At 35.8% G+C, this 25,854-nt stretch overlaps 3 protein-coding genes across 4 annotated transcripts; all 3 read left to right on the forward strand.

Annotated features, from left to right (window-relative positions):
- Nucleotides 1-709: 709 nt before the first annotated feature.
- On the forward strand, nucleotides 710-2,168 carry LOC113700155 (uncharacterized). The gene is made up of 2 exons (XM_027220661.2): nucleotides 710-1,482; nucleotides 1,682-2,168. The coding sequence occupies exons 1-2, from the start codon at nucleotides 1,193-1,195 to the stop codon at nucleotides 2,049-2,051; spliced, it is 660 nt and encodes a 219-aa protein (XP_027076462.1). The 5' UTR covers nucleotides 710-1,192; the 3' UTR covers nucleotides 2,052-2,168.
- Nucleotides 2,169-12,980: 10,812 nt separating this feature from the next.
- On the forward strand, nucleotides 12,981-17,420 carry LOC113699182 (probable polyamine oxidase 4). 2 transcript variants are annotated; one of them, XM_027219333.2, is made up of 10 exons: nucleotides 12,981-13,523; nucleotides 13,888-14,003; nucleotides 14,098-14,186; nucleotides 14,555-14,668; nucleotides 14,767-14,854; nucleotides 14,939-15,024; nucleotides 15,110-15,212; nucleotides 15,488-15,585; nucleotides 16,100-16,529; nucleotides 16,876-17,420. In XM_027219333.2, the coding sequence occupies exons 1-10, from the start codon at nucleotides 13,469-13,471 to the stop codon at nucleotides 17,188-17,190; spliced, it is 1,494 nt and encodes a 497-aa protein (XP_027075134.1). In that variant the 5' UTR covers nucleotides 12,981-13,468; the 3' UTR covers nucleotides 17,191-17,420. The 2 variants fall into 2 exon arrangements, with proteins under 2 accessions (XP_027075134.1, XP_071913733.1); XM_072057632.1 differs by having other exon boundaries at nucleotides 13,316-13,523; nucleotides 13,885-14,003.
- Nucleotides 17,421-18,645: 1,225 nt separating this feature from the next.
- Nucleotides 18,646-22,322, forward strand: LOC113700142 (ras-related protein RHN1). The gene is made up of 7 exons (XM_027220646.2): nucleotides 18,646-18,920; nucleotides 19,005-19,082; nucleotides 19,168-19,335; nucleotides 20,130-20,178; nucleotides 20,396-20,469; nucleotides 21,732-21,825; nucleotides 21,989-22,322. The coding sequence occupies exons 1-7, from the start codon at nucleotides 18,882-18,884 to the stop codon at nucleotides 22,087-22,089; spliced, it is 603 nt and encodes a 200-aa protein (XP_027076447.1). The 5' UTR covers nucleotides 18,646-18,881; the 3' UTR covers nucleotides 22,090-22,322.
- Nucleotides 22,323-25,854: the final 3,532 nt, after the last annotated feature.

A 25,854-nucleotide genomic window follows, 5' to 3' on the forward strand; every position in this document is an offset into this window, starting at 1 on the left:
AAATAGAAAAATTAATGTGACTCTAGTTTGAAAGTTTAGCGGAGGAAATAAAAGAAGAAGATCATGATCTAATTTAGGTTGATTGTGTGCTTCATTTTAGCTAGGTTTATTTTCAGCTGAAAGAATTGTAATGCAATTGAAAACAAATATGGAGAAACATCATCTAAAAATTGAAATATTTTTCCACACTGAGAATTCAGCCTCCAAATACTAAAAAGGGAAATTATAATACTAAGTAACGGAACATCATCATTCTTTTTTTTTTTTTGTCTCTCTCTGCTTACTCGTTTATTTTTTTTTATCTTTTTCTTTTTGAGCATACTTGTAAGTTCCCAAACTAGTCTTGGAAATCTTATATAAAAGTCATTTTTGTATTAAATAAACAAAAATCTCAATGCTTAAAAACTTTGGTTGATTCAAATTACCTTTTTAGAATTTTTTCTTTAAATCACGTAACACCTTTTTTGACATAATATGTATATAAAATAACAACATGGTTAGATATAAAAAATAATTAAAAATATATTTGAAGAATATTCTAAACTCTCTTTTTTTCCCTTAAAAAATGGCCCATCGATCCAAACTTTGGTGTGCATAAATTGCAAGATGGGATGCATGTTTCAAATAGAAAAGAAATTATGAAAGCAAAAGGATAAAAAGGAATATAACATGAAAAGGATAAAGTCGACCATGCACCAAGGAAGCCAGCGACGCGGTTGAGCACATCCACAGCACAGATGAGTTGCGTGGGGACAAGAGGTGAGTGGGTAAGGAGGGCAGGGGACAAACGAAGGAAACAGGATAACTCCGAATCTTATATATCTTCCAAGTTTCAGATATGGATAGAATTGGAATAAGGAGTTGAGTGACTAACATTAATTAATAGTGCTTGCTCTTATCTTTTTCTCCTTAACTTCTCCCCCAGCCCATGCTTCCGTATCTTCACTCCTTCCGGACAACTTTCCAAGATTTCGAGGTATTTTAAGGTGACCCAATTCACAGGAAGATGTAACAACAAAAAACAGCAACTCAGATTACACCAGACCAGCTATTTCATTTTCCACCCCAGCCCTTAGAGCCAATGTTTCTTTGCTTGCTTGCTTGCTTTTGGAGTATATAGCAGCTCTCATCGATCGATCTCCTAGTACAATAGAGAACTGCATGGTACTAGATTTTGTTGAAGGTTTGAGTGATGATCAGCTTGAAAATAATGGATTCTTTTGTTTTGAACCAACAAAGCAACCATGGGATCATGGATGAGGAGAAAAAGGGTCTTGACCATGACGGTGCTGTTTCATCTTCCTCAGAAGTTTCGTCTTCTGAAGACTCAGATTTGTTTGAAGAAGTCAATTCTTCTGCCTCTTCTAGCACTCCTACTTCACCTACCTCAGCCTCAGCAAGTTCATCATCTGATCAGCTTACATCTGGAGACTCTGGACCTTTGCAAGACATGTCCTCTCTCCTTCAAGAACTTCCGTTCAAGTAAGCACAAAATTCCTTCTGTCAAAACAGAAAACGTAAACCAGGTTGATAACTTGATTTATCAGGCATGAGTTTTGATTATCTTGTAAAGCGGCGAAAAACAAAGAAAATTTGCATCAGATTCACTTTTCTTGCAAGCTACAAATACTTGCAACTGCAATGTTAATTTGTCACTAATTGTTTCTGTTTTGGTTTGTAGGAGAGGATTATCAAAACATTATAACGGGAAATCACAGTCATTTACATCTTTGGCAAATGTGAGAAGTTTGGAAGATCTTGCCAAACCTGAGAACCCTTATAATAAGAAGCTGAAATCATGCAAAAGCTATGGAGTGTTTGAGAGGCATCATGGATCACCAGGCCATCCTACTGCTAGGAGCAATCACCATAGTTGTACTTCTTCACCAAGGCTAATGTCAAAGAAGGCATCAAGAGGCTCCTGTTCTTCACTTTGTCTAAAGAGAAATTCTAGCTTTATAGGAAATAGACCCCCTCTCCCACCTCCCCACAGTTCTACCAGTACTAGTAGCTTTACCTCTCAAACGCCCTTGTTTGCTTTAGGCGTCTGAACACTTTTGAAGCATTTAATTTTCCTGCAGTCTCTGTGCTGCATGATGATCATGTTTTCATTTGTCCTCCTCCCATCTTCTTACAGAAAATAGTAGTGTTACCGAACAATTATCAAATTATGTGTGGTATCTATTTTGTTTTCTTTTCTTTTTTTTTGGTGCCATATAGCTGGAATCTGGATGACATGAATGATAACGGTTCATATATTGTGTTTGTATGAATATGAATGTCTAATGTAGCATTAGAAATTTGCAGAGAACTGATATGCTTTTTGGGCGGCTGATCAGCGCTACCGCCGATAAGGGATATCCATAAGCACTCAAATATGTAAGTTAAAAGTTGGTAGGAAGGGATGATCTTTAAGTATGTATGTTGATTACGATAGTAGAACTGTCGATCATAATTCAATTACGTTAATCCGTTCATATTCAACTAATTATGTTAATTCGTCAATCACAATTTAATTACGTTAATCCGTTCAAATTTAATTAATTATGTTAATTCATCTAAACTCGTTCATTAATTTTGAAAGGTAATAGCAAGGGATGATCTTAAGTTTGTTTATCACGTGATAGTAGAGGTATCAATTACAAGTCAATTATATCAATCATTTACACTCATTTAATTATGTTAATCTGTTCAGACTTGTTCATTAATTTGAACAAGTATTTATATTCATTTAAAAATAATTATATATTTAATTTCAATTATTAGTGGATATTAAGTAAATAAATTTGAATTTCTTATTGATCCAATAACAATTAAATTCCATTATTTCTATTAAATAACATGACAAAAAAAATTTTAAAAATTAAAATTTTAAGTGACTAATAAATGAATAATTGAATATATATATACCTATTTATTTAACTGAATATTGATTCAATTATATTCATTACTCATTTATGATCTGTTCAAACCTTCGAGTCACCCATTTTGATCACTTGATAGAATGATGTATCACATAAGGTTTAGAAATTAGAATACGCATAGAATTGTTAAATACTTATAGGCTATAGCTTAGGAAAAGAGCTTATGTAAACCTAAATTATTCACTAAATCTCACTTTGCGCGAGAATCGATAGCTGGCAATAGGGGTTTTCTGACCTGAAATACTTATTACTCATGAAGTCCCAAGTTTACCCCATCTATTTTGTGCTTGTAGGTTTAATTTAAAGTTTTTGACAACAATATACAAGAAAAAAAAAATGATCATGAAAGGCTATTTTTCTCCTCTCTGTGTCCCCTCGTACAAGTCCCATTAACATTTTCAGCTTGGCCAGTTGATGAAGTAACATTTTTTGACCTTTCTCAAAGGAAAAAGGACATAGATCAATTTGGAAATAACTTCAAAAAAGATGGACTCACGCCTTTGAGGAAGGGATAATTGTAGAAACTTTCTTGAGGTTCTAACAATTGCAGTCACTTCCCTCGAGGCTTGCAAAATTACATAACCTTTCCTAGAAAATATATCTTGATAACAATTGGTAATTTAAGAACAAAATATTTAATGAATATTCTATCTTATTTCGAAACTAAATTAAATGACAATAGAAGTTAACTATCACCACTATCGGCTAGCTTTATTGTATTTCATTAGAGGAAAATACGAGACATGTTTTGAAGGTATCAAATGTTTGGACTTTTTTTTTTTTTTTTTTTGCTTTAGTTAAATAAATTGTGAGGAGACTCATTTTAACAAAAGCTTCCCTATTGGCAGGTTGGCTCTTTGTAGAATTAAGCAAGAAATCTATTAAGAGGAACTCGAAATAGAATATAATAATTAGCTAAGATGCGATTAGAACTTTTGAATGAGGAGGTATTAGCACAAAAGGATGTTCTTTATTATATTTAAATTCATTTCTTACTCATGGTTTGTACATTTTGTAGAGTTTATTATAGTCGTTTTGTAACACTAAGGTAGGCAAGCGTAAATTTTTGAACTTTAGGGGAAGCAGCTGCAATTGTCAAAGAATTTCAAGAGAAGTTTTCTAAAGTGATCCTATGGAAAATGAACAATTTATTTTATGCATCGATACAAGGAAAAGGTGAGACTGGAAGAAAAGATTTGGATCCCACGTTGTTCGTTGTTCTTGCCTGTACAGCATCCGAAAATAACATGCGTGTCAGGTCAGATTTGCTTTATCATTCATGGCATGGCATTGTCATCTATGCTTTCAGATTCGGACCGAGAATGCATCGACTCGATCGAGTTTAAGTGTCAGATGTCATTAATGAATTCTACTGGATTCGATTCAGTCTCTAATCGAATCGGATGACATTATAAATATATTTTATATATATATAGCATCCGAAAATAACATGCGATGTCCGGTCACATTTGCTTTATCGCAGCCATTGCCGTCTATGTAGGGATGGCAACGGGGCGGGGTTGGGGCGGGGACCCCTCCCCCGTCCCCGGCTCCGGTGCTTATTAGTTTCCCCCGTCCCTCGCCCCGTCTCCCGCCTCCTGCTCCCCCCGTCCCGCCCCCGTCCCGCTTTCCTCGCGGGATTAATAAAATTTTATTATATAATTTTATTATAATTACATTTTAATAAATAATCAAGTACTAAAATATCAACATATCATCAAATTATTATTCATTGTAATTTTACAATTGAAACTCATAAAAACAATCAAACAGAAGTTATTTGAATACAATCCAATATGATGAAATAAATATAACTAAAATAGTCAAGTTTTCACTTTTAGTACAAATGCAATCACTAATTCATTATTGTGTTTGTGCTTTTTTTTTGAGAAAAAAGTGTAATTAAAAATTTAGTATAAATGTATTAGTAAATTTAGTATAACTAATTAATAAATTTTATTAGTAGATATGTATAATTATTCATATAATTGATAATATCAATTATATTACATAAACTACTATACATTATATAATACATCTAATTAATAATATCATTATCATAAGTTTATAACTAATTAACTTACATATTATATATAATTATATATATATATATATATTTTTTTTTTTTACGGGAGGCGGGGCGGGGGATGGGGCGGGGGTATACTCCCCCGTCCCCCGCCCCGTTTCTAAGCGGGGGGAAAAAATTCCCCCCCGCCCCAACACCACCCCGAGAGCCCCCCATTGCCATCCCTACGTCTATGTCTTCACACTCGAATCGGACATCGACTCGATCAAATTTAGAGGTCAAGTGTCAATAAGTCGACTGAGTTCAATTAGAGGTCGAACTGAATAACGTCATAAATACGTCATATATATATATTCTTGCAAATTGAATTTACAAAATATAATAAAAAATTTAGTGATCTAAATCCCTATCCGATTCAGCCAAACTCACAAAATAGAAATCTCATACATATTCAATCTTTGACAAATATCAAAAGTACCAATTTTTTCTATAAAAAAAAAAAAAAAAAATTTCCCATACATTTCTTTTCCTACAATCTGTTCTCTTTTACCAATACTTCGCGAATTTCCAACTTTTAAAGTTGTCCCCAAAACCAAAACAACAAAAAAATTGCATCCCCTTGGGGAGGAAAAAGCACACAGCGCACATTAGTACGCGTTATCCTTGTATCATAGCTGGTTCCACATCTGATCTGGCCCAATGATTTGGACTTGTAGTTTTGAACGAAAATGAACTTGGCATGACCGTGCAACTGGGTCCTAATCACAGTTGGTTCTATAAAGTTCTTTTTACTTATGTTTTCCTCTGTTGATGGTTTGGTATTTAGCCGGATTCACCTCAGTATTATAATTCTTCAGGGCTTATAAAAAGTTGTCCATCCTATGTCTCAAAACTCCAAAACCAGTATTCCGCACCATATTCTTTATTATTTGGGCCAAGAATTGCGAAAACTTCACCAAAATTTTCCTCAAAAAAAAAAATTTCTATCAAAGTATATACTATTTCCCATGATTAGTAATTTAGTATTACTAATTCCCACATACAATACACACTTTGGGCTCAAACCACAGGATATGATATATTACAGAAAAGGCGAAAAATTACCGAGCCGAGCGATGGTGGTGAAGGAGCTACGGTAAAAGAAAGTGGAGGCTTGAAGTTGGAGTCCGAAAATTACACCAGAGAAGCAGAGGCATCAGAGATGGTGAAGTCCGGTGGAGGTGCACAAGCTTGTTGGTAGCAGCGGTGGTGGGCTATTGGAGGAGCTACGGTTACGCAAAGAGGAGATATTTTTTGCTATTTTCCAGATTTGTTGCTTGTTTACTCGGTCAAATGGAAGACTAAAGAGTCAAGGCTTAGAGTTCTGAAAAAAAAAAAGGGAGAGAAAAACCGGGTTTAATACAATTATACCGGTTCATCGATCATAGTCGACTGTTGATCGGTTTTATTACCCTCGAGTTTTTAACCTAATTCGGACCGACTGGTGCGATCCGTGTCTGAAAACACTAATTGCCATATTGCCTCTTGTACATAATTTGAGGCGTATCGAAACAGAATGGAAAATTCATGGTACGAAGAAGGTGAATTGAATGTATCAGCGACAATGAGCCGATTATAATTAAAAAAAAAAAAAGAAGCTAGACAAGCAATTATAATGCACTAAAAAAAGTACATGTTCATACATTTTTTTTTTTCTGAAATGGACTAAAATATTAATAATCAAAAAATTAATTGGGACGCACCCAATTATCTGTATGCTTACATGAATGGGAGATATCGGACATTGAAAAGAAAATAAAGCATTTTTTTTTAGTAGATGATATTATGACTATAAAAAAAATTCAAGCACTCTATCCTTCTTTTATTTAAAAAAGAGGATGAATGAATTGTTTTTAGACTTTTCTTAAAGTGTGAATATCATCTTCCTTCTAATCCCTTTCTTCCAAAATTGAGAGGTCTGTTTGGATTTAGGTGTTTTTTCATAGACAATACTATAACAATATATTTAAAAGCGCTCCGAAAAGACACTTAAATACATTTATTAAAAACATAAAGACAATAATAATGATAATAAGAAATACTACCACTATCTTTTTTTTTCACCACCACCCTTTCCACTGTCACCACCCCCCTCCCCTCTTCCATGGAGCCATTGCCTCTCTTTCCTCCCTTCCCCTTCCCTCCTTCCTCCTGCTCTCCCTTTCCCTCCTCTTCTCTCCTCTCCCTTTCCTTCCCTTACAAATTGAGCCTGCGACTAGATGAAGGGAAAGGGAGGGGTGGGGGCTTTCGGAGGAAGGGGAGAAGAAAGGAGGGGGAAGAGGATGATGGAGGAGAAGAAAGGAAGGGAAGGGAGGAAGAGGGAGAAGAAGAGAGGAGGGGAGAGGTGGTGGTGGTCGTTGATGGTAGTGAAAAATTAATACAATTTTTTAAAAATACAGCTATAAAATATTAAATTTTAAAAGTATCCTAAAATATATGTACAGTGAAAAAGTTTTTGAATATAATATTACAATATAAATTTTTAAAAACATCCTAAAAAAATGCTTAATTCATACGAACCTTACAGCTCCCTATTAGACATCTTTGCAAGGTTGAAGGAAGGTTGACATCTAAGGCCATTTTGAGATGTTGTAATAGAGGAAGGCTGTCCCCAAAACATCTTTGGTCTGGAATGCCTTGTGCCTAATGGGCCGGAGGTCAGGAAAACAGTTCTGTCTCTTCAAATTCATTCTTGTTTCTTTTTTTCTTTTTGAGGGTTTGTAACTTGTTTCTTCAAATGTTTCTCTATTGATGTCCCCCTATTACTTCCAAAAGCTAAAGAAAAAATGTGTTGCTGCATGCTTTGACTTTTAGGCTGCATCAAATTGGCCACTTCATTGTTCCTTCCTCCGCCTCCCTCCTTTCTCAGACATGATGATTGAACATATCTTTGAACCTTGAATAAAGAAACAAATTAGCCGTACATAAACATAAAGAAGACAATCACAAATTGTTGAGTGAGTACCACATTAACAATAAATACCGGAAAACACAGGTAGGCCATGATCATTCAATGGAGCACTCCACATAGTAACGCTGTTAGGTATACAATTAATATCCATTATTGCACAAGTGGGATCTGGTCAATGGCGATTCAGCAAGTTGTTATCGTGATTTATAGCCTCGTGTTTTTCTCGAAAGAAAAAGTGCCGTGGGATAGTGGAATCTCGATGATTTTATTCACAGAAATTTTTTTAAAAATTTTTTATAAACATATTTTTTAATTATTTTTTTATTTGATATACACCAAATTGCTGCTGCTGCATGCAGTATATTTTTCTATAAAAACTCGTTTTAAAATAACAATTCAAACGCATAATTCTACAGCCCTTCTTATCCAGTTTGGTGGTCGGCAATCAAATTTTGTAGTATCTTTCTTGGTACACCCCAATTTTAAAAGGCCTTTTCTTCTGTTTATGATGGGTAGCTGGGACGCTTTCATGGCAATTATCGTTCTACATTTTCAACTGCGAATCTTTGAACCTAATTATTGCACATTGTCAGCGAGGGGTGTATCGGCGGTGTGTCATGCTCTTATCCAATCCATCTGTTGCCCCCATACAATTATATGATACGACCTTCTCAAAAATAGTAGTGACAAATAATAAAATCTGGTAGTAATTTGATTTGATCAAAATGTTTCATTATATATCTTGTATGCCTTATTATTTTTGTCTTCAAATTTAGTAGGTAAAAAAAAAACTTTTAACATGGAATTAGCTAGTGAGTATTGAGTAAGTTTATTTAGATTTTTCAAATGTCCGATAAATAACTTGGTGGACTGGATTAGTAAAGCCGCACTAGTCGAGTCGAGTTGCTTCATATTTTCCAAAAATTAATGCTCCTCCTTTCGTGATTTTGAATGTAGCACTATAATCTAAGATTATTTGACAACAATTTTTGTTTCATGAACTGAATTTTTTCCAGGTCCATTTGAATTTGGACAAAAAAACGCTTTGCAAACCATTTCTTGTCTCTTCACAGCTTAAAAGGAACCTTTTTGTTTTTGTTTTTGTTTTTTACAAGCGAAAAGGAATCTTGCTTGAAAAAACAAATCAATATCATCACAGCCAGCTAATTTTTTTTTTTTTCGACACTGTGGGTATCCGGGACCACCCGACTAATCTCACAATGCCCAAAACTTACCGGTTAAGATTGAACCTTGCCCTCACGAGGGTGATCCAGCACTAGTTGTGGTCCTGAGTTCGAATCTTATCCTGAATTTGAACCCTCGTGACTCGCTCGAAGTCGCTGCGTGGGGTCATGGCACACTCCTCCGGCTTGATGTGCCGGCTCGGATCTTAAGGGTTCGAGTCGGGACATGTTCCAGATTACTAAAAAAATAAAAAATAAAAGATTGAACCTCAGTCTATTAGGAAGGAGTTTAGCTACCTAACCATTAGGTCCACAACTTGTGCTTTCTACATTTACCCTCATTTTCATCTCCAACAAATTGGTTTTTTTTTTTTTTTTTACTTTTTTTGTTAAGTAACAAACTTTGTATCCAAAATCTCTTATTTATTATCCTTTTTAATTTATCACTCAACCCAACTCTTCCCCCTTAACAAACGGAGTTAAATGATGGTGAACGTGTTTTTTCAAATTAGAGTAACTTCTCTTCATTACAATAAATGTGTAGGCTAGAGATGATAACCATGATTTACTTTTGAAGTGCAAAAAAATTGACAGTTTATAGAGCAAAAATCCCATCCATGTCAAAAGCTTGGGGATTCATGTGGTGATAAAAGAAAGAAATAAGTGAAATTGAATTGTATTATTATTATTATTATTATTTTTCATGTACACGCTTATAAATTTTAAATACAATAAAATCAGAAAAAAGGAAGCAACCTATGAATAATGGAATAATTTAATTTAGAGATATGGGTTTGTTTGGATAGGAAAATTTTTTAAATAATATTTTGCTTGTATCGTATATTTATTTTCAATCAATTTTTTTAATATTTTTAATTATTTTTTTATTTTACATAAATCACGTCACAGAAGATATTACAATTATTTTACGTCATTTATCAATTTAAAATCCGCAAGGCCCCACTAGCGTTGTATCTGTAAGGCATAGATAGCTGCATTTCCGTTGGCATTATCGGCTCATGGCGCGATGTTTCGTATTGGAAAAGGTTTGCCCATGAAACTTCCTCGTAAGCCAGCGAGCTCAGCGACACCCATCAAGTAAAATCCGTCACGTCAAAATCTGAAGATTAACCCTACTATGGTACGCGCATACCAAATATTTATGTGAACTATCAAAAAACTAACAATTAAACAAGCAGGACGAGTGGAAATTATGACAAAATCAGTAGGTGATGATAGGTAATTACTCAAATACGGCGCCATCCCTACCCTTCCCCCCAAAAAAAAAAAAGAAAAGGAGGCAAGGAATGTTGTCATACATTTATGGGTATTACTAAAAATGATAAAAGGTGTTGATAGTACTCAAAATCATCACTAGTTTCTCCTAACAATAGGGTTGAGTCTGGATACAACAATTCATTTTACTAAGCTTATATCACTTGTACAATTCATGAAAAGTATAAAAATGTTAAGAGTAAATTTTATATATACTATTGCATTTGGATGTATAATATATATGTAAAATTTGATTTTCAAATTCAAATTTGGATTATGTGTCATATGTAAAATTTGATTTTTAAATTCAAATTCGAATTACGTGTTATGCATCTAATGGTAAAAGTGTATATACTGTCAATGTATAGAAGATTAATTCAAATGTTAATAATACTCAAACCATGATTAGCTTCTTCAGATGTCATAATTGCATATAACCATTACGACAACCTATCGAACTAAGCAGCTAATTTCTTTGTTTATTTATTTTTCAACAGCTGAAACCAGACTTTTTGTTGAATAATAAACCTAATCCCAGAACAGTACTCAAAAGCTAATTTCTTTGTTTATTGCTGAAAAAAAAAATCGCATAAATGTTGACATGAGAGTGGTACAAAGCTATGCTTGCCGGGCTGACTAAGCCCAGTAGGCAAGGAAATTTATTTATTATTATTATTTTTTAAATGAGTAAGCCCGGAAGCCAAGCAGCCAAACCTTTCTAAAGGCAGCTAGGCCTCAAACGTACAGTCAGCTGGCTTCCAATACCAAATGGTCAAAGTTAGAAATTTTTGCACTTAATCCAATTGAAAGAGAATAGGCAACTTCACCGTGTAAAACGATGCCTTTTGGAGTAATAGCAAGGGCAAGTGTTTCAGATTTCTCTAAGGACTGGCTCATGCTATTTTGGACATTCCATGCTCTTTTTTTTTTTTGGCAGAAAAAAATTTAGGTGGGTGCGACGTCAGTCTCTATAGATCGCTTATAGAGATTTTATAGATCAATCATCAATACAATTTTTATATTAGCAACAAGATTTGAATATATGATTTTTTATTTAAAAAATGACCGATTCTTATTAATTGAGTCAATTTGTATTAGCAACATTCTAAGTTTATATTCTTGTTTCATAAACACGAAAACAAATTGTCCTGACAAAAAAAAAAAAAAGACAAAAAGAGAAAAGAGAAAGAGTAGCAACGAGAACCAAGGAACCAAAAAAGAAAAAAAAAAGGAGAAAAGTGAAGAAGTGTCCAGGAAATAGGTAGGTTCTTATCTTTTAGGCTGACCGATTGTTATCTTTCCTCGAGCTTAGAAGCTCTCTTTAAGGATACATCCAGAAAGTGTTTTAGACTTATATTTTTCCCTTTTGCAATTGAATTTTTGACAATAAATTATTCCAGCTTCTTTATTAGAAGAATAAAATAAGCAAGCAACAAGATTCACTAGTACAACCTTTCAATCAAGAATCAACTCTTGTTGGCAAGAATCACACTTGTACAACACTAATTCGCTAGGGGACCGACGGTTTCTTTTTTAGAAAGGTCTGCGGTGGCTGCCGGGCTGAATTTCCAGCAAAAATTCTAAGCTGGCTGACGGGCCCAACATTTAAAAAAAAAAAAAAATTGCTTTGCCTGCTGATGGGCATAGTTCTGTGCCGTTCCCTTGTCAAATCAACGTTCTTGGGAATAATTTTTTTTTTTGGCAATAATTAAAGAAATTAGCCTAACTAAGCTTATATTACTTGTATAGTTTGAGCTGGACTAATTTGACATACAAGATTTACAAGTTAATTAAAGTATGATCTATTTAACGAGCGCCTAGTAAGCACTTGTAAAAATAGATTTTAGGTGTTGATATTATACAAAATAAAGTTAAATAAAAAAATTATATAAATGCAAGATAAAATAATAATTATTGGTGTGTGCTTTCAAATGATGATTTGAATGTCATTTAGTTTTTTTTTTTTTTTTGGAGAGAATGTCATTTAGGTTTTGCTCAAACAATTTCATCAAAGTATGACTAATTTGATAATTTGATACACTGCATAGCATGAATTTAAAAAAAAAAAATTTCTAGCATAATTAGAGAAATGAGACCTCATCTTATCTAATTAAACTTATATTACTGGTATAATTTGAGTTGGACTAATTTGGTATACAAGTTTTTGTTGGTGATTTACTTTTTTCTTTATTCATTGGCAATTTCGACACTAATCTTATTCTTATTATAACCTACCTATTTAAAGAAGGGGCTAATTAGGTCAAGAAAATTAGAGAGAGTGATTAATTGATAGGAGATAAGATTCGAACCTTGTGATAAGCAGCAGGTCGTTGGATTCTTGTCGGATTTATTAATATGATACACGAGTTTTGCGGGTGATTCGTGGACGGAACGAAAAGCTAGTGAAATTACGAGCATACCATTTAAGGGCCAAAAGAAAGACCATAAAATCTCAAGAATACCCCCAGAAAATATCGCAAAGCCACACGTTAAAAAAAAAAAAAGTGCAAATTGCATATCCCAGCTACGTTACGGCTCGCATATCCTCATAACTTCCGCCAGCTGATCATGCTCCTGTTCACTTTTCATCTTCTATAAATAACCCCACGCATGAGTACCCTCCGCGTTCGCCTAACTGCACCCGGGGAGAAACAGCCTGAGACGTTTATAGAGAGAGAGAGGACTAGAGAGGGATAGATATACGGAAATCATTTTAGAGAGAGAAAAGGAGCAGGGGAAATCGATCTATGCAACCGAAGCAAAACGCATCGGTCGGATCATTGATAGAATTGGTTGGATTGGACCCTTTTTCCGGCGATTATGAGCTGGTTTGATAAGCTACGGTGTTCATCTAGTCTTAGCCGGTTTATCGCCGGCCTTATGCTCTTTCTTTTATATCATTCATTCCAATTAATTTCGAATTTCTTGCTTCCTATACACCCGTAAACTTTTAGTTTTAAGATTATCTTTTAGATCAGAGAAATTTGTTTTCTGTTGAAATTTGGTTGGTGGCGTTCTCGTGAATTTAGCTCAAGTTCATTCGACCAACAATAAAACAAGAGTTATTGAACTATTTGCCGACTTGTTTCCGTCGTTCACTTGGAATCTCATGGAAGCTGCAGATGATGATTCTTCTTCTTCTTTCCCCGGCTATTTGCTGGACGGTTCGTATCTTGGAATTTCATTAATCCAAGTCCTTTTTTTTTGTTGAATTCTATTTCTAATTTAATTGTGTTTTCATTTGAATGTGAATGTGTGTAATGAGATTCTTGCGAATGATTACGAGTTTTTTGGTTGATTGTATCTTTGATTAATGCTTGCTTCTGTCTGTTGATGCCATGGATTAAGATTGAAGACTTTCTTATTTATTTTAATTTCTTTTGGTATGGGTTTTTCTTCCCTTGCTTCCAAGTTGTTTGCTTGCAATAAGACGCTCTTAAAATTTTATATTTAGTTTTCATTTAGCTTTTTATGGTGCTTAAAATTCACGTAGCCACACTTTCTGATTTTTTGTTATGCAATTAGCAGGTGCTTTTTCCCCCCGAATTGACAGGCGACAAAGTTCACTCCCTTCTGTGATTGTAATTGGTGGGGGTATTTCTGGGATCGCTGCTGCTCGTATCCTACAGAATGCATCTTTTAAGGTATTTTCTGGTTGATAAGGTATTGTGTTTCCATGTCAGGTGATGCAATTTTCATGTTTGCTTTTCTCTTGTTAAACTTTCTATAATCGTGCAGGTGCTGCTGTTGGAGTCACGCGATAGAATTGGTGGGCGCATACTCACTGACTACTCATTTGGTTGCCCAATTGATATGGGAGCATCGTGGTGAGCTTATTTTCCAATCTTCTTTTGCAGTGTCTGTGTCAGTGACTCTTTGAACTCTTTGTTTCAAAATAGGTCTTAAATGGCTCGAGTTGACTGTGATTAAAATGTTTCTTGGTAATCCTTTCTCTCCCTCTCTCCGCATGTGTGTGTGTGTGAGAGAGAGAGGGAGAGAGAGTGCGTGTGTGTATTTGCCTCTGTCTCTCATTGTCTCTGCGTTTTTGGGTGCAGGAAAATGGAAAAATAATACTTTTCTAAGACATATGGCTTTTGCATGAAATGTTTTAGTCAGTTGCTGTTTTGTATTGATACGAAAACCTGAAAATTACCATAAGTGGATACTTTACTAACTTTGTTATCTAGTGTTCCAGGCTTCATGGTGTTTGCAATGAGAATCCTTTGGCTCCTCTAATACGCCGTCTAGGGCTTACTCTTTATCGTACCAGCGGTGACAACTCAGTGCTGTATGATCATGATTTGGAAAGGTAAAATTTTGAGTGCTATACCTTTCTATGTTAAACAGGCTGAACTCTGCTAAGTTAAGTCATTAATCAACTCAAGCTGGCCATCTTGTTCCTTTCAGTTATGCACTATTTGACATCAAAGGCCATCAAGTTCCTCAACAGACTGTTATAGAAGTTGGAGAAGTATTTAAGAAAATCCTCAAGGAGGTATGCTCTTTATTTCTGCAGTGTTTCTCTGTAAGCATTTTATTGGGCCATTCGATAGGTACTGATGCATTTAATTTTTCCCAGACGGATAAAGTGAGGAATGAACACACTGATGACATGTCTGTTTCGCAAGCCATATCAATTGTACTGGATAGGCATCCTGAACTGAGGTACTAAAATATGTGGTCCTCTTTCTGTTTCTGGATTCTCAATTCTGAACTGTATTATGTATAAATTTGCTTCATCTATGTCTAGACAAGAAGGGCTTGCCCACGAAGTGTTGCAATGGTACATATGTAGAATGGAGGCGTGGTTTGCTGCAGATGCGGATATGATATCTCTGAGAAGCTGGGATGAGGCAAGTTCATGTCTCTCATTGCTTATGCTATTTAACTTTATTTGGTTATGCTAATGGAAATGCAATTGTTGCTATCCCCTTCATCTCTCTATCGTGTCCTGAGTTTATGGCTCAAAACCTAAAATATGCTAATACAGGAACCAATAGCCAAGTTAGTTTGCTAGAACTATCTTCAGTAGATCACACTTGTTTTTATATAGTAATGTTACTGTAAAGATTTTTGAGGTTTTTGTCACCCATTAGTATTTACATGGTTCATGGCATCCAATGTGTAGGAGCAAGTTCTTTCTGGTGGTCATGGTCTTATGGTGCAAGGTTACTATCCACTAGTAAAAGCTATGGCAAAGGACATTGATATACGTTTAAATCACAGGTATGCTGGCAGTTTTCTGTTGCAAAAGAATTCATTGCCCTCTGGACTGTTTTATTGGTACTAAAAATGTTCCATTATGTATCTTCTTTTGTTAAGCTAGTCATGCTGTTGGATGTAATTTCAATGTCATTAAACATGTTTTTGACTTTCTGTTGTTGACTTATTTATCCTAGCTGTTAACAACGCAATTGTTGGGGGGGGGGGACTACATAAACGAACAACTGAAGCTTGTGATAATTGTAGTAGTACTCTTTTAACAGTATTTTGCGCAGCATCCACGTTTTATGTGATGTTCCTTTTCTTTTTCATTACATCTAGATTGAATTGCTTACCTTATTAATCTGTTCTGAGACATGATCTCAGTTATTAGCTTTTCAGTGCAGGAACCTTTGGAACTTTTTAGCAAAACCTTCTCTTTAAATTATTTAAGGTTCTAATAGTTTCTAGCTACTAGAAAATTTGCTTTCCTGTAATTCTTTGGAATTTGATTCATTTTTTCTGTTGCAACTATTAGAGTTAAAAGGATTGCCAATGGATATAACAAGGTGATGGTTACAATTGAAGATGGCAGCAATTTTGTTGCTGATGCTGTAATAGTAACAGTCCCCATTGGGGTTCTGAAGGCCAACTTAATTGCTTTTGAACCCAAGTTGCCCGAATGGAAACTTGCGGCAATATCAGATCTTGGTGTAGGGAATGAAAATAAGATTGCACTATTGTTTGACAAAGTGTTCTGGCCAAATGTGGAGCTGCTAGGGATTGCTGCACCTACTTCCTATGCATGTGGCTACTTTTTGAATCTCCATAAAGCAACAGGCAATCCCGTCCTTGTTTACATGGCAGCTGGAAGGTTTGCTTATGACCTTGAGAAGCTTTCAGATGAGGCTGCTGCTGATTTTGTAATGTTGCAGCTGAAGAGAATGTTTCCTGATGCAACAAAGCCGGTAAGTATTAATTTAGCATATGATTGTTAGCCTTCATTTTGTTTGACATGTTTACCTTTAACTAACTTCTGATGAAGATATTAGTTTTCATCAAAATAAGGTGTGGAAAAGAACATCACTTATTTTGCAAGCAATTTATGCTGTTGAAGTATTCAGACAGTCACATTTGGTTTTCACTTAGTTATGGATATGTTGTTGCTGGCATATTAATTGGGAAATAGTGTAGCATGTTCTGATTCTTGGGTCTCTAGATGGGTATATCATGCCCATCTTTTTTCCCTTGGATGCATCCAAGAAATCTTAATCCTTGAATTACTAAGAATGTCCGTTGTCCCTTGTCCTACAGGTCAAGTATCTTGTGTCACGCTGGGGATCTGATCCAGACTCTCTCGGATGCTACTCTTATGATTTGGTTGGAAACCCAGCGGACATATATGACAAGCTCCGAGCACCAGTGGGCAATATTTACTTCGGAGGTGAGGCTGTTAGCGTGGATCATCAGGGATCTGTTCATGGTGCCTACTCAGCCGGAGTCATGGCTGCAGAAAATTGTCGCAAACATCTTATGGAGCGACTTGGAAGCGGGGACAAGATTCAGCTCGTCTCTTGCAGGGAGGAAATTCTTGAAGCAACTGTTCCTCTCCAGATATCAAGAATGTGAATCTTCATGGTAGTAGATTTCACTTAAATCTATTTAGGATGCAAGTAACTGCATCCAACTGTATTGTTCCAATCCAATGAAATCGACGTTGTTTACTTTTCGGGATGTCTTTTCAATATCAACTAATATTCTTCCGGGTGCAATCTGATGCCTGAAAGATCTTGAGCTGAATTCATTAATGGTTATTCTAATTTATGCATGAATGAATTTTCGACCAGTTGTTCCGATGACCTGAACTCTGTTTATGTAGTAGACAAGATTCTTTGGACTGATTCTATATGGATTACTGGTAAAAACCTATCGTCTTTCCATCTGGGTCTACAGCATCATTCCCTCTCTTCAATTTTTCTTTTTAATGGCGCGATTACCAAACATATTTGTATTTATTTATAGTTGTTTAAACGTAATAGTATGAGTTGTTTAAAAGTTCACATCAGTAAACGTAACAGTATGAGTTGTTTAAAAGTTTGACATTAGTATCTAAAAAATAGGGTCAATTGCATCTACTCCCTTGAAGTTATCCAAAGTATAAATTAAGCTCTCAGATTTAGGCAAACTACATAAAGGAGATTTGGGGCAGGAACCGGTTGCAAAGTTATCCAAACTATAATTCAACCTCTCCTTAGGCAAACTAGGCAAAGGAGATTTGGGCAGGAACGGTTGCAGGAAAGGTTGATGGTCAATATTTGGCCAAAAAAAAAATATAGAATTCAGATTTTATTTTATACATTATTTTTCACACCAATCATGTGCGAAACTCACAAAATTTTATTATTATATAATTACAGGTTGTGCAAAAATAAATTATATCATGTGCAAACTAAGTTACATCTTATGTAAAATATATAAAATCGATCCGATAGATTTCTCCGTTGACTGTTCCCGTTCGAAATCCGCCTCAATCTCCTGACTTCATAAAAAATACACCCTTGCAATTAGGCATGGGACGATAACTTCTCAAGTTCAATAATATAAGCAACAATTATAAATCTCAAACCCTAAACTACCCCTAAAATCCTAACTCTTTTTTTTCCCTCGCCCGATAAACATAACAGTGGACAAGCCTCATCTAACAATAATATACCGTCTTTACAGACTACAGTGGTTTGCCATTAGTTTGGTCTGGATGACATCAGTGCAAGAGAGGAAAATATGATTTGACCAAACTATAAGGCCTATCTCTTAGTTAAGCTAAATCCGAGGGGAGGTAAATGCAATTAATTCCAAAAGATTAAATATTCCTCATTTTAAACTTCCAACAAAAAATTTGCATCCGTGACCAAAAATTCACAGTGTTTTTGAAATAGAATTTTGCGATACAATATTATTTCTTAAAAAAAAAAACCCATAGCACAACTACTTTTTTTTTTTTTTTTTTTTTTTGCCCTTTTCTGCTACCATTTTGCCGTCAATAGTCATGGTCGGTGGGGAAGAAGTGAAGAACACAAATCAAAATTGTTCGGTCTAACTAATGTCCCCACAACTCTCACTCAACTCATTAGCCCTCGCAGCTTTTCGATTAAAAAGTCATAGATTATTGAAGCCCAAAAAGATTCGAAACTCAAACCTCCCTCTTCTGTGTTCTTATCGTCGTCTTCCTTCAAGCTTCACAAGCTTGCCTAATCAAAATTCCATTTCTACGAGACCTTTTAGCTTACCGCGCCACCTCCAAAACCTCCGTCTTCTCCGCCATGGCAACCACCGCTCACAATAATCTCAATGCCAAACTCGTAAGCCTAATACCCAAATATTCCATTTCCATAGTTTATAACCGATTTCTTTCTTCTCACTATTTGTTTGAAATTTTTTGGCAGGTTTTGTTAGGGGATATGGGAGCTGGTAAATCGAGCCTAGTCTTACGCTTTGTAAAGGGCCAATTCCTCGAATTTCAAGTAAGTGGTAGTCGTATTTTATACTTTCTTAACCTAATTAAGCCAGATGATGGAGGATTAGATGATTGGAGAATTAATTATATAGGAATCGACGATCGGAGCGGCGTTTTTCTCGCAAACGGTGTCGGTGAACAATTCGACGGTGAAGTTCGAGATCTGGGACACTGCTGGCCAAGAGCGCTACCACAGCTTGGCCCCCATGTACTACAGGGGCGCTGCTGCTGCTATTATTGTCTATGACATTACTAGCACGGTACTGTATACCTTTTATTTTTTTTCTTTCCGGTGCGTGCGTGATTAGCTATGCATGCATTTAGGCTGTATACAAAGATAGTAATTCTGTATTTGGTTCTTGAATCTCGAGCATTTGATTTAATTGAGGCTGTATTTGGTTTTCTATCATAACTGGAATCGGAATTTGAGTTGTATGATGTTGTAATGAAACCATGTTTTTATAAGATTCCATGTACGTTTCCGTTGGAATGTTGGTATTTTATCGAACTTTTATGACAAGAAACTTGGTATACATGCTTAATATACGATTAAATTGAGGTTGTGTTTGGTTCTCTATTAGAAATGAAATCGTATAATATTCATGCAAGCTACATTTTCATGGGATAATTTGCCAGTTTCAATTCTGATGAAAAATCAAACACAGCTTCAGCGATAAAGGAGCTTCAAGAATTGAGCTCACTTGAAGCAGCTCACTGAGGCGATGCTAATTTTGAACTTACAATACTGGCTGTAGTTGATAATCTCCTTTATTTTTTAAGTTGAGCATCCTGAACTTGTTTTAATTTTGTGCATAGAGATCATCGCGAGCATTGTAGACATTTTGCCAGCAAGCTGTTTAGTGTACTCCTTTTTGGTTGTGAAAGCACTAATTCATCTTTGATAGCTATTGTCATATGAGTTTAGAGTTGCAATCAAATGAATTATGATTACCGGCTTTTCCTGGTGGGTTTTTTTAGGTGAATGTATGTGACTACCACATGGTTTGACTGTGGTTACGTTTATGTGACTTTTTTGGAGCTCTTGGCTTGACAGGATTCATTTGCACGGGCTAAGAAGTGGGTGCAAGAACTTCAGAAGCAAGGTGCCCAACATTAACCCTCTTTACCCCTTAACTAGGACATTTAAGAAAAGAACAGATATATGCTTTGATTACAAGAGAGGTCGATAAAAAGAAGACGAATTTAATCAGTCAAGTTATTTTCATCCAACAGAATAATATCTTCCTTGTATAAGGATAGGCCTTTGAAAGTTCTAGTTTGCAGTGACTTGATTATCTTGATTTTGTTGTTGCTTTGCAGGTAATCCGAACCTCGTTATGGCGCTTGCTGGAAATAAAGCTGATATGGAAGATAAGAGGAATGTGACTGCAGAAGTAAGTACAATCTTGTCTTGCCAAAAAATAAGAAGTACTATCTTTTCATAGATTGTGGTTGGTTGTGCCTTCTTTACTGATTTCTTTTCTGTGACTATTTTTTCAAGTTAATATCTAGTTGGTCACTACATTCATGCATCCACCATCATAGTTCCGCTATTTTCTTAATGATATTTACTTCGCACTGCAAGCATAGAGTAGAGTAGACAAAATAGTGATATTTCGTCCTACATGTTGCTCATGATCCTTCAGAAATAGAGAACCTATCATCTGTGAATTTACAAATTGAAGTGTGGAAGATAACACAATCAAACAACATTGAATGATTTTGGAGGGGAAATATGAAGCTGATTCTTTAACGGAATGCTATGGACCAGGAAGTTACCCACATTATTAGATACACTGCCCATGACATATCCATTAAAATCTTAGGGAAAAAGAACCACGTCATCGCTGTGCTATGGACCAGGAAATTACCCACATTATTAGATACATTGCCAATGACATATCCATTAACATCTTCGGGAAAAAGAACCACGTCATTGCTATGTTAGATAGATGAGAAGAAGTTTGTTGGGTTGTTAATTGGATGCATGTTTAGGCTTTTGATCACCTTGTTCAAAAGAAGAGGATAGTAGTCGGTACAATCCTATAAATACATCAGGAACCCTTTTTGACTTGCTCTCCCAATCTACAATTGGTGAAGTGCAAAATCTGTAGTGAAGACGAGGACTGTAAGGTCACCATGGATACATAATGCTGAGAAACATTAGTTGTGCCTTTTTTTTTTCTTTTATAGGATTCATATACTTCTCTGAATGATTCAAGCATATCTGGTCTTTGCTTAGTTATCTTTGTCCACGTTTTATGTGGACCGTTGCTGCTTGCAACCTTGAACTTGTTGGAGGCTGTGACAGCATCACATGTGGCAGTTTGAAACAATTATATCATTTTACATAAATGTACAAGATTCGTATACGCGATCTTCTCTATGTTGATTGGTTATTAAATTTAGGATTTGGATGCATCCTTTTTTTTAGGCTTGACCTATTGCTTTTAGTCCTTTCTGGGGCTGGATTGAGATATACTCTCATCCCAGTCACATTTTATCTAGGTGAATGTACTTTGTTTCACTATATGTCTGATTAATTGCAATATCCAATAATAATCTATATTGTTATAATGTCTGGTTCTCTTCTGGCTTTAAGTCTATTTTTTTTTAATGTAGTATGTTTACCTCTCCCTTGCGGATCATTTTACAGGAAGCACGCGCATATGCAGACGAAAATGGTCTTTTTTTCATCGAAACCTCTGCTAAAACTGCTATCAATGTTAATGATATTTTCTACGAGATAGGTTTGTTCCTTTGTTTTTTTTTTTTTAATTGTCTAATTTGTTTCTTTTTCTGGAGTTGGATTTAGTTTTCTATTGGCATTCTTGATTTTTCTTTACTTGTTTTAATTATGAGGAAATTATAAGGCAACTTACATTTAAGTGGATTTGTTGTTGGTCTGTGCAGCAAGGAGGTTACCAAGAGCTCAACCTGCTCAAACCACTGCAGGGATGGTTCTTGTTGACAGACAAGGAGAAGGGTCCCGAGCTGCAACATGCTGTGCTTAAGAGTGTTGTGATATGTTCCTTTGACCTCAGATGTATTTGTTTCTTAACCTTATTTATGTATATTTGTAAGGAAGTTATATGATACCATTACCTTATCCTTCATGTAACACAATTGAGTGCATTCCTCATTCCAATTGAGGGGGAGAGTTTCTGTGAAGCATGTAAAATATATCATTGATTTAGAGCAAAAATTCGAAGGCCTTTCTAAAGGAAGCATTGTGATTGAGTAGAAAGTTCCCCTGGATCAATCTTTTCGATTTCCGGTTTTTGTTGGATGATTGACTTTTTCACCCTTTATCTGTTGAAGTAATATTCCAGCCTGCAGTTTTAACATTTTCTTTTACGTGGATCACTCTTGTTGAAATTTGCGAGAAATCAACTAGATTGGGACAAATAAATATGCTATGGCGTTCTTGTACTTTCTTTAATTTGTTCGAGTTTGCATCTGTATCTGATTATTTGTGGCTGCTTGAGGGCCGTATTCTCCATGGTTTGGTAATCACGCCTCTTCATTCATTACAGCTTATCGAACCTCAGGTGTATATTACTCATGGGGTGTAACTTAACAGGTGGGGTGCTGCACTGATTACTGGCAAGAAAATCATGAAGGGGCACCTTTGTCCTAAAATCAGTACTGCTGCTGCTGCCTGAAATTATTTCACTGCATGCTCGCAGTTTGAATTGCTGTATTGATAGATTTCATTTTTACTGGATTTACCAGTTTGTAGCAGGAATTCTGATTTTTCAAGCTCCAGTAGAAAATTTCGAGAACTATTGGAGGTTATGTGATCAAAAGGATCAAGGACCTGGTGAATATTCTGTCTAACTTGTCAATGAGTAACCTGCCCTGGTGCCACTCTGCAAAAGCATCTATTTTGGATCCAAGTTTCTCCTGGTTCCAATTTTATTGGAGGTCCTTGAAGAGACCGGATTTGAATTTCCCTTCTTTTTTTTTTTTTTTTGGGTCTACAACAGCAACTATTTGACCTAGAGAGGCACAAAGCACTAAGCTTCTTTTGTAATGCACTAGGCAGCGGGGTTTAAATCCCCAACCTAACCTAATGCACGAGAGAGTTTTAAAGGAGCCCTCCTAGTCATTGGACCAAGATCGAATGATTGTAATTTGATTTCATACATTATGGTTTCTTTTGCTAGATGGGCGAAGGCACCCGTCACTCCGTTTTAGGTCCATACACAACAAATATCCATCCTCTGAACCAAACAGTAACATAATGGGACTCTGGGGCCTCTTGAGCTTTGTACCACGAATTTCTAGCCAGAAATCTTTGCAGTATGTTTGCCACTCAAGCGCTCGTACGGCGATAAAAGTCGTGTTGCGCATCATTCTCCGCACACTCTGATTGAACTGTATTCGGCAATTGCAGGATCTTTTGTTAGTTCTTGTTGACATCCAACATGCCTGTTTCAGATATCATTGTCGGGCCCCTGAGCTTTATTCTCGATAACCACAGACTTTTGAAGGTTGCCCCCTAAGCGAAAGTTTACATATGTAAAGCAAGATCCACATCCCTTCTTTCTTTCTTTTTTTTTTAAGGCAAAAATTTTTACCACAAAAACTCAATTTAAAGATGTGATTTATGGACTGCTACAAGGTTTTGATTCAATTAGTCGCTTTTGCAGATTGCAACACTGGTGCCTCTCTTTCGACGGTAGATAGCAGTAATTTAATTGAATGGTGAATGGTGCTGCCTGCAAATATTTCTGACATCAACAATTTTGCCTGATCTTCTATCAACCAAGTTAATAATTTAACTACTACTTCTAAGTTCTAACAACCCATCTAGGCCTGATCTTCCATATCAACAAGGTCGTCCTGATGACTCGAGAATTGCTTACCCATCTAGCCCACAGCAACCCTCAACTGTAGCTAACAAATCCTTGCTTGATTGTCGATTGATGGCAACTAACTCTTTGTCCCCTCCAAAAAAAGGGGACAAAATTGGCTAAAGATTCTTATTGGACGGATTGATGGGTTTTTTCTTTTTTTTTTTCTTGCTTAAGAAAAACATATACATGACAAAGAAGATTTTATCACTGACTTTGCTGGAAATCGTCCACATTGATGGACTCGTTCTGTGGTGGTTATGCTCGTATTTGATGCGTATTTGTGACTCAATTGCGTTCTGGTAACAGACAAAATTGGGGTGGTTTAAGTTGCAAAAAGCAAACCGGTTCTGAGGTGCAATGTCCAGGGGCTCGATTGGTGGGGATAGACAAACTGTCAGTCAGCTTACCCCTGCCCTGAAGACACATATATGTATGGGGTACATTGTCACTTTCCATCATCAACAATACATTTGTGGGTGCCATTCATTTTAGTCAGCTTCCACAAAAAATTCCCATATTTGTTTTTAGATTTTCCGTAATCAAATTGATTACATGTATAAGTAGCTAGTTTTAGCTAATTAGATACGAGCATCCGTCACCATGGGAAAGGTGGAAAACAGTCCAAGTACAAGAGAACGAAAATTGTACAAACACAGCTGGATTTAAATGATTTGAAGCGTGGTAGATCCGTAGGTCGCACAAATAATCAAAATCAAAATGAATGTTTTCGCATGCAAAAAGTAAGAAGTTGCTAAAAATTCCATAAACCTGTTTTTGATCTTATTTCTCATAACCTCTTAATGGTGTATTTGTAGAACACAATAATCATTTCCTTGCAATCAAATTTGTTTTTCCTATTTACTTGCTGCCCAATTTCTCGCCTAGATCCTTGAGCGGTCAAGAGCATCTCAGAGCAAAACAATGCTGCCCCTTCTTCACCTTCAGTATCCACAGCTAACCAAAGTTGCACTCTAGAAGAAGCTCATCATGATTTCTATTATTCTTTTGATGGGATATGGCATGGCATCCATAATTGGATTTTGATCCAGCGCAGGAGCAAGGAGAAGGAAATGGCAAAATCATCATTTAGTCCACATCAGATTTACTTGATTCCAAACCACCAGCTCTTGGGCTGGTGGTGGCCAAGCTCTTAAGGCTTTGGTGGGGTGCCCACCAAAATGCCATTCTTGTGGCTCTGCTTTAAATTCAGACGGATGCACTCCGGTGATAGTTCTGTCTCCATCGATCCCCGTAGGCTTAGTTGGACCTCCCCTAATTAGAGTAGGAGTAGGAGTAGGAGTAGGAGTAGGGATGACAATTGACAAAAAAAAAAAAAAAAAAAATTTACTTGATTCCAAGTGATCACATTCTCTAGTCTATCTAACCTTGTAATAATGCATGGTTTCATTTGGCTCAGCATATGGAGCAAGTAAAAGGACATGGAGAAGTATCGTCTAGTCCACATTCTAACCTGTTTGTTGGATGGTTATTTTCTGAAGTTTTTGTAGTAAATATATATATATATATATATATATATATATACATATATATATATGTAATGTAATAATTTGATGTATGTAAAATAAAAAGATGATTCAAGATTTGTTCAAGAAAATGTTTTTTTTTTCTTTTAAGAAAGACAATCCAAAAAAATGTACTGTAATGTTGAAATAATGCATATGATTCCTTCGATGTAACCTCAACAGCAAAACCCCTATTGAGGAAGAAAATCTGGAGAAGTTCTATCAAATTGGTGAAAATGGACAAGACGGGCAGCAACAAACTGTTTTTGTTGTTTATTGAAGCTATATTATATAGGACTAAATCATTAGTAAAATCCAAAATGGACCCTGCAGTGGGAGTGACCACTGATGATGAATGGTCGAACCAGCGCCATCTATCAATCTCGCGTCCTTA

The sequence above is a fragment of the Coffea arabica genome, chromosome 7c (assembly GCF_036785885.1).
Source record: "Coffea arabica cultivar ET-39 chromosome 7c, Coffea Arabica ET-39 HiFi, whole genome shotgun sequence".
Taxonomy (NCBI): Eukaryota; Viridiplantae; Streptophyta; class Magnoliopsida; order Gentianales; family Rubiaceae; genus Coffea; species Coffea arabica.

Bases quoted from the DNA above. Each gene is read 5' to 3' on its own strand.
- LOC113699182 (XM_072057632.1), top strand. From the start codon at position 13,469: ATGGAAGCTGCAGATGATGATTCTTCTTCTTCTTTCCCCGGCTATTTG. The intron at 14,004-14,097 runs GTATTTTCTGGT...ATAATCGTGCAG, and splicing joins TACAGAATGCATCTTTTAAG to GTGCTGCTGTTGGAGTCACG. The intron at 14,855-14,938 runs GTATGCTCTTTA...AATTTTTCCCAG, and splicing joins TTAAGAAAATCCTCAAGGAG to ACGGATAAAGTGAGGAATGA.
- LOC113700155 (XM_027220661.2), top strand. From the start codon at position 1,193: ATGATCAGCTTGAAAATAATGGATTCTTTTGTTTTGAACCAACAAAGC. The intron at 1,483-1,681 runs GTAAGCACAAAA...TTTGGTTTGTAG, and splicing joins CTTCAAGAACTTCCGTTCAA to GAGAGGATTATCAAAACATT.
- LOC113700142 (XM_027220646.2), top strand. From the start codon at position 18,882: ATGGCAACCACCGCTCACAATAATCTCAATGCCAAACTC. The intron at 20,470-21,731 runs GTAAGTACAATC...ATCATTTTACAG, and splicing joins AGAGGAATGTGACTGCAGAA to GAAGCACGCGCATATGCAGA. The intron at 21,826-21,988 runs GTTTGTTCCTTT...TGGTCTGTGCAG, and splicing joins TGATATTTTCTACGAGATAG to CAAGGAGGTTACCAAGAGCT.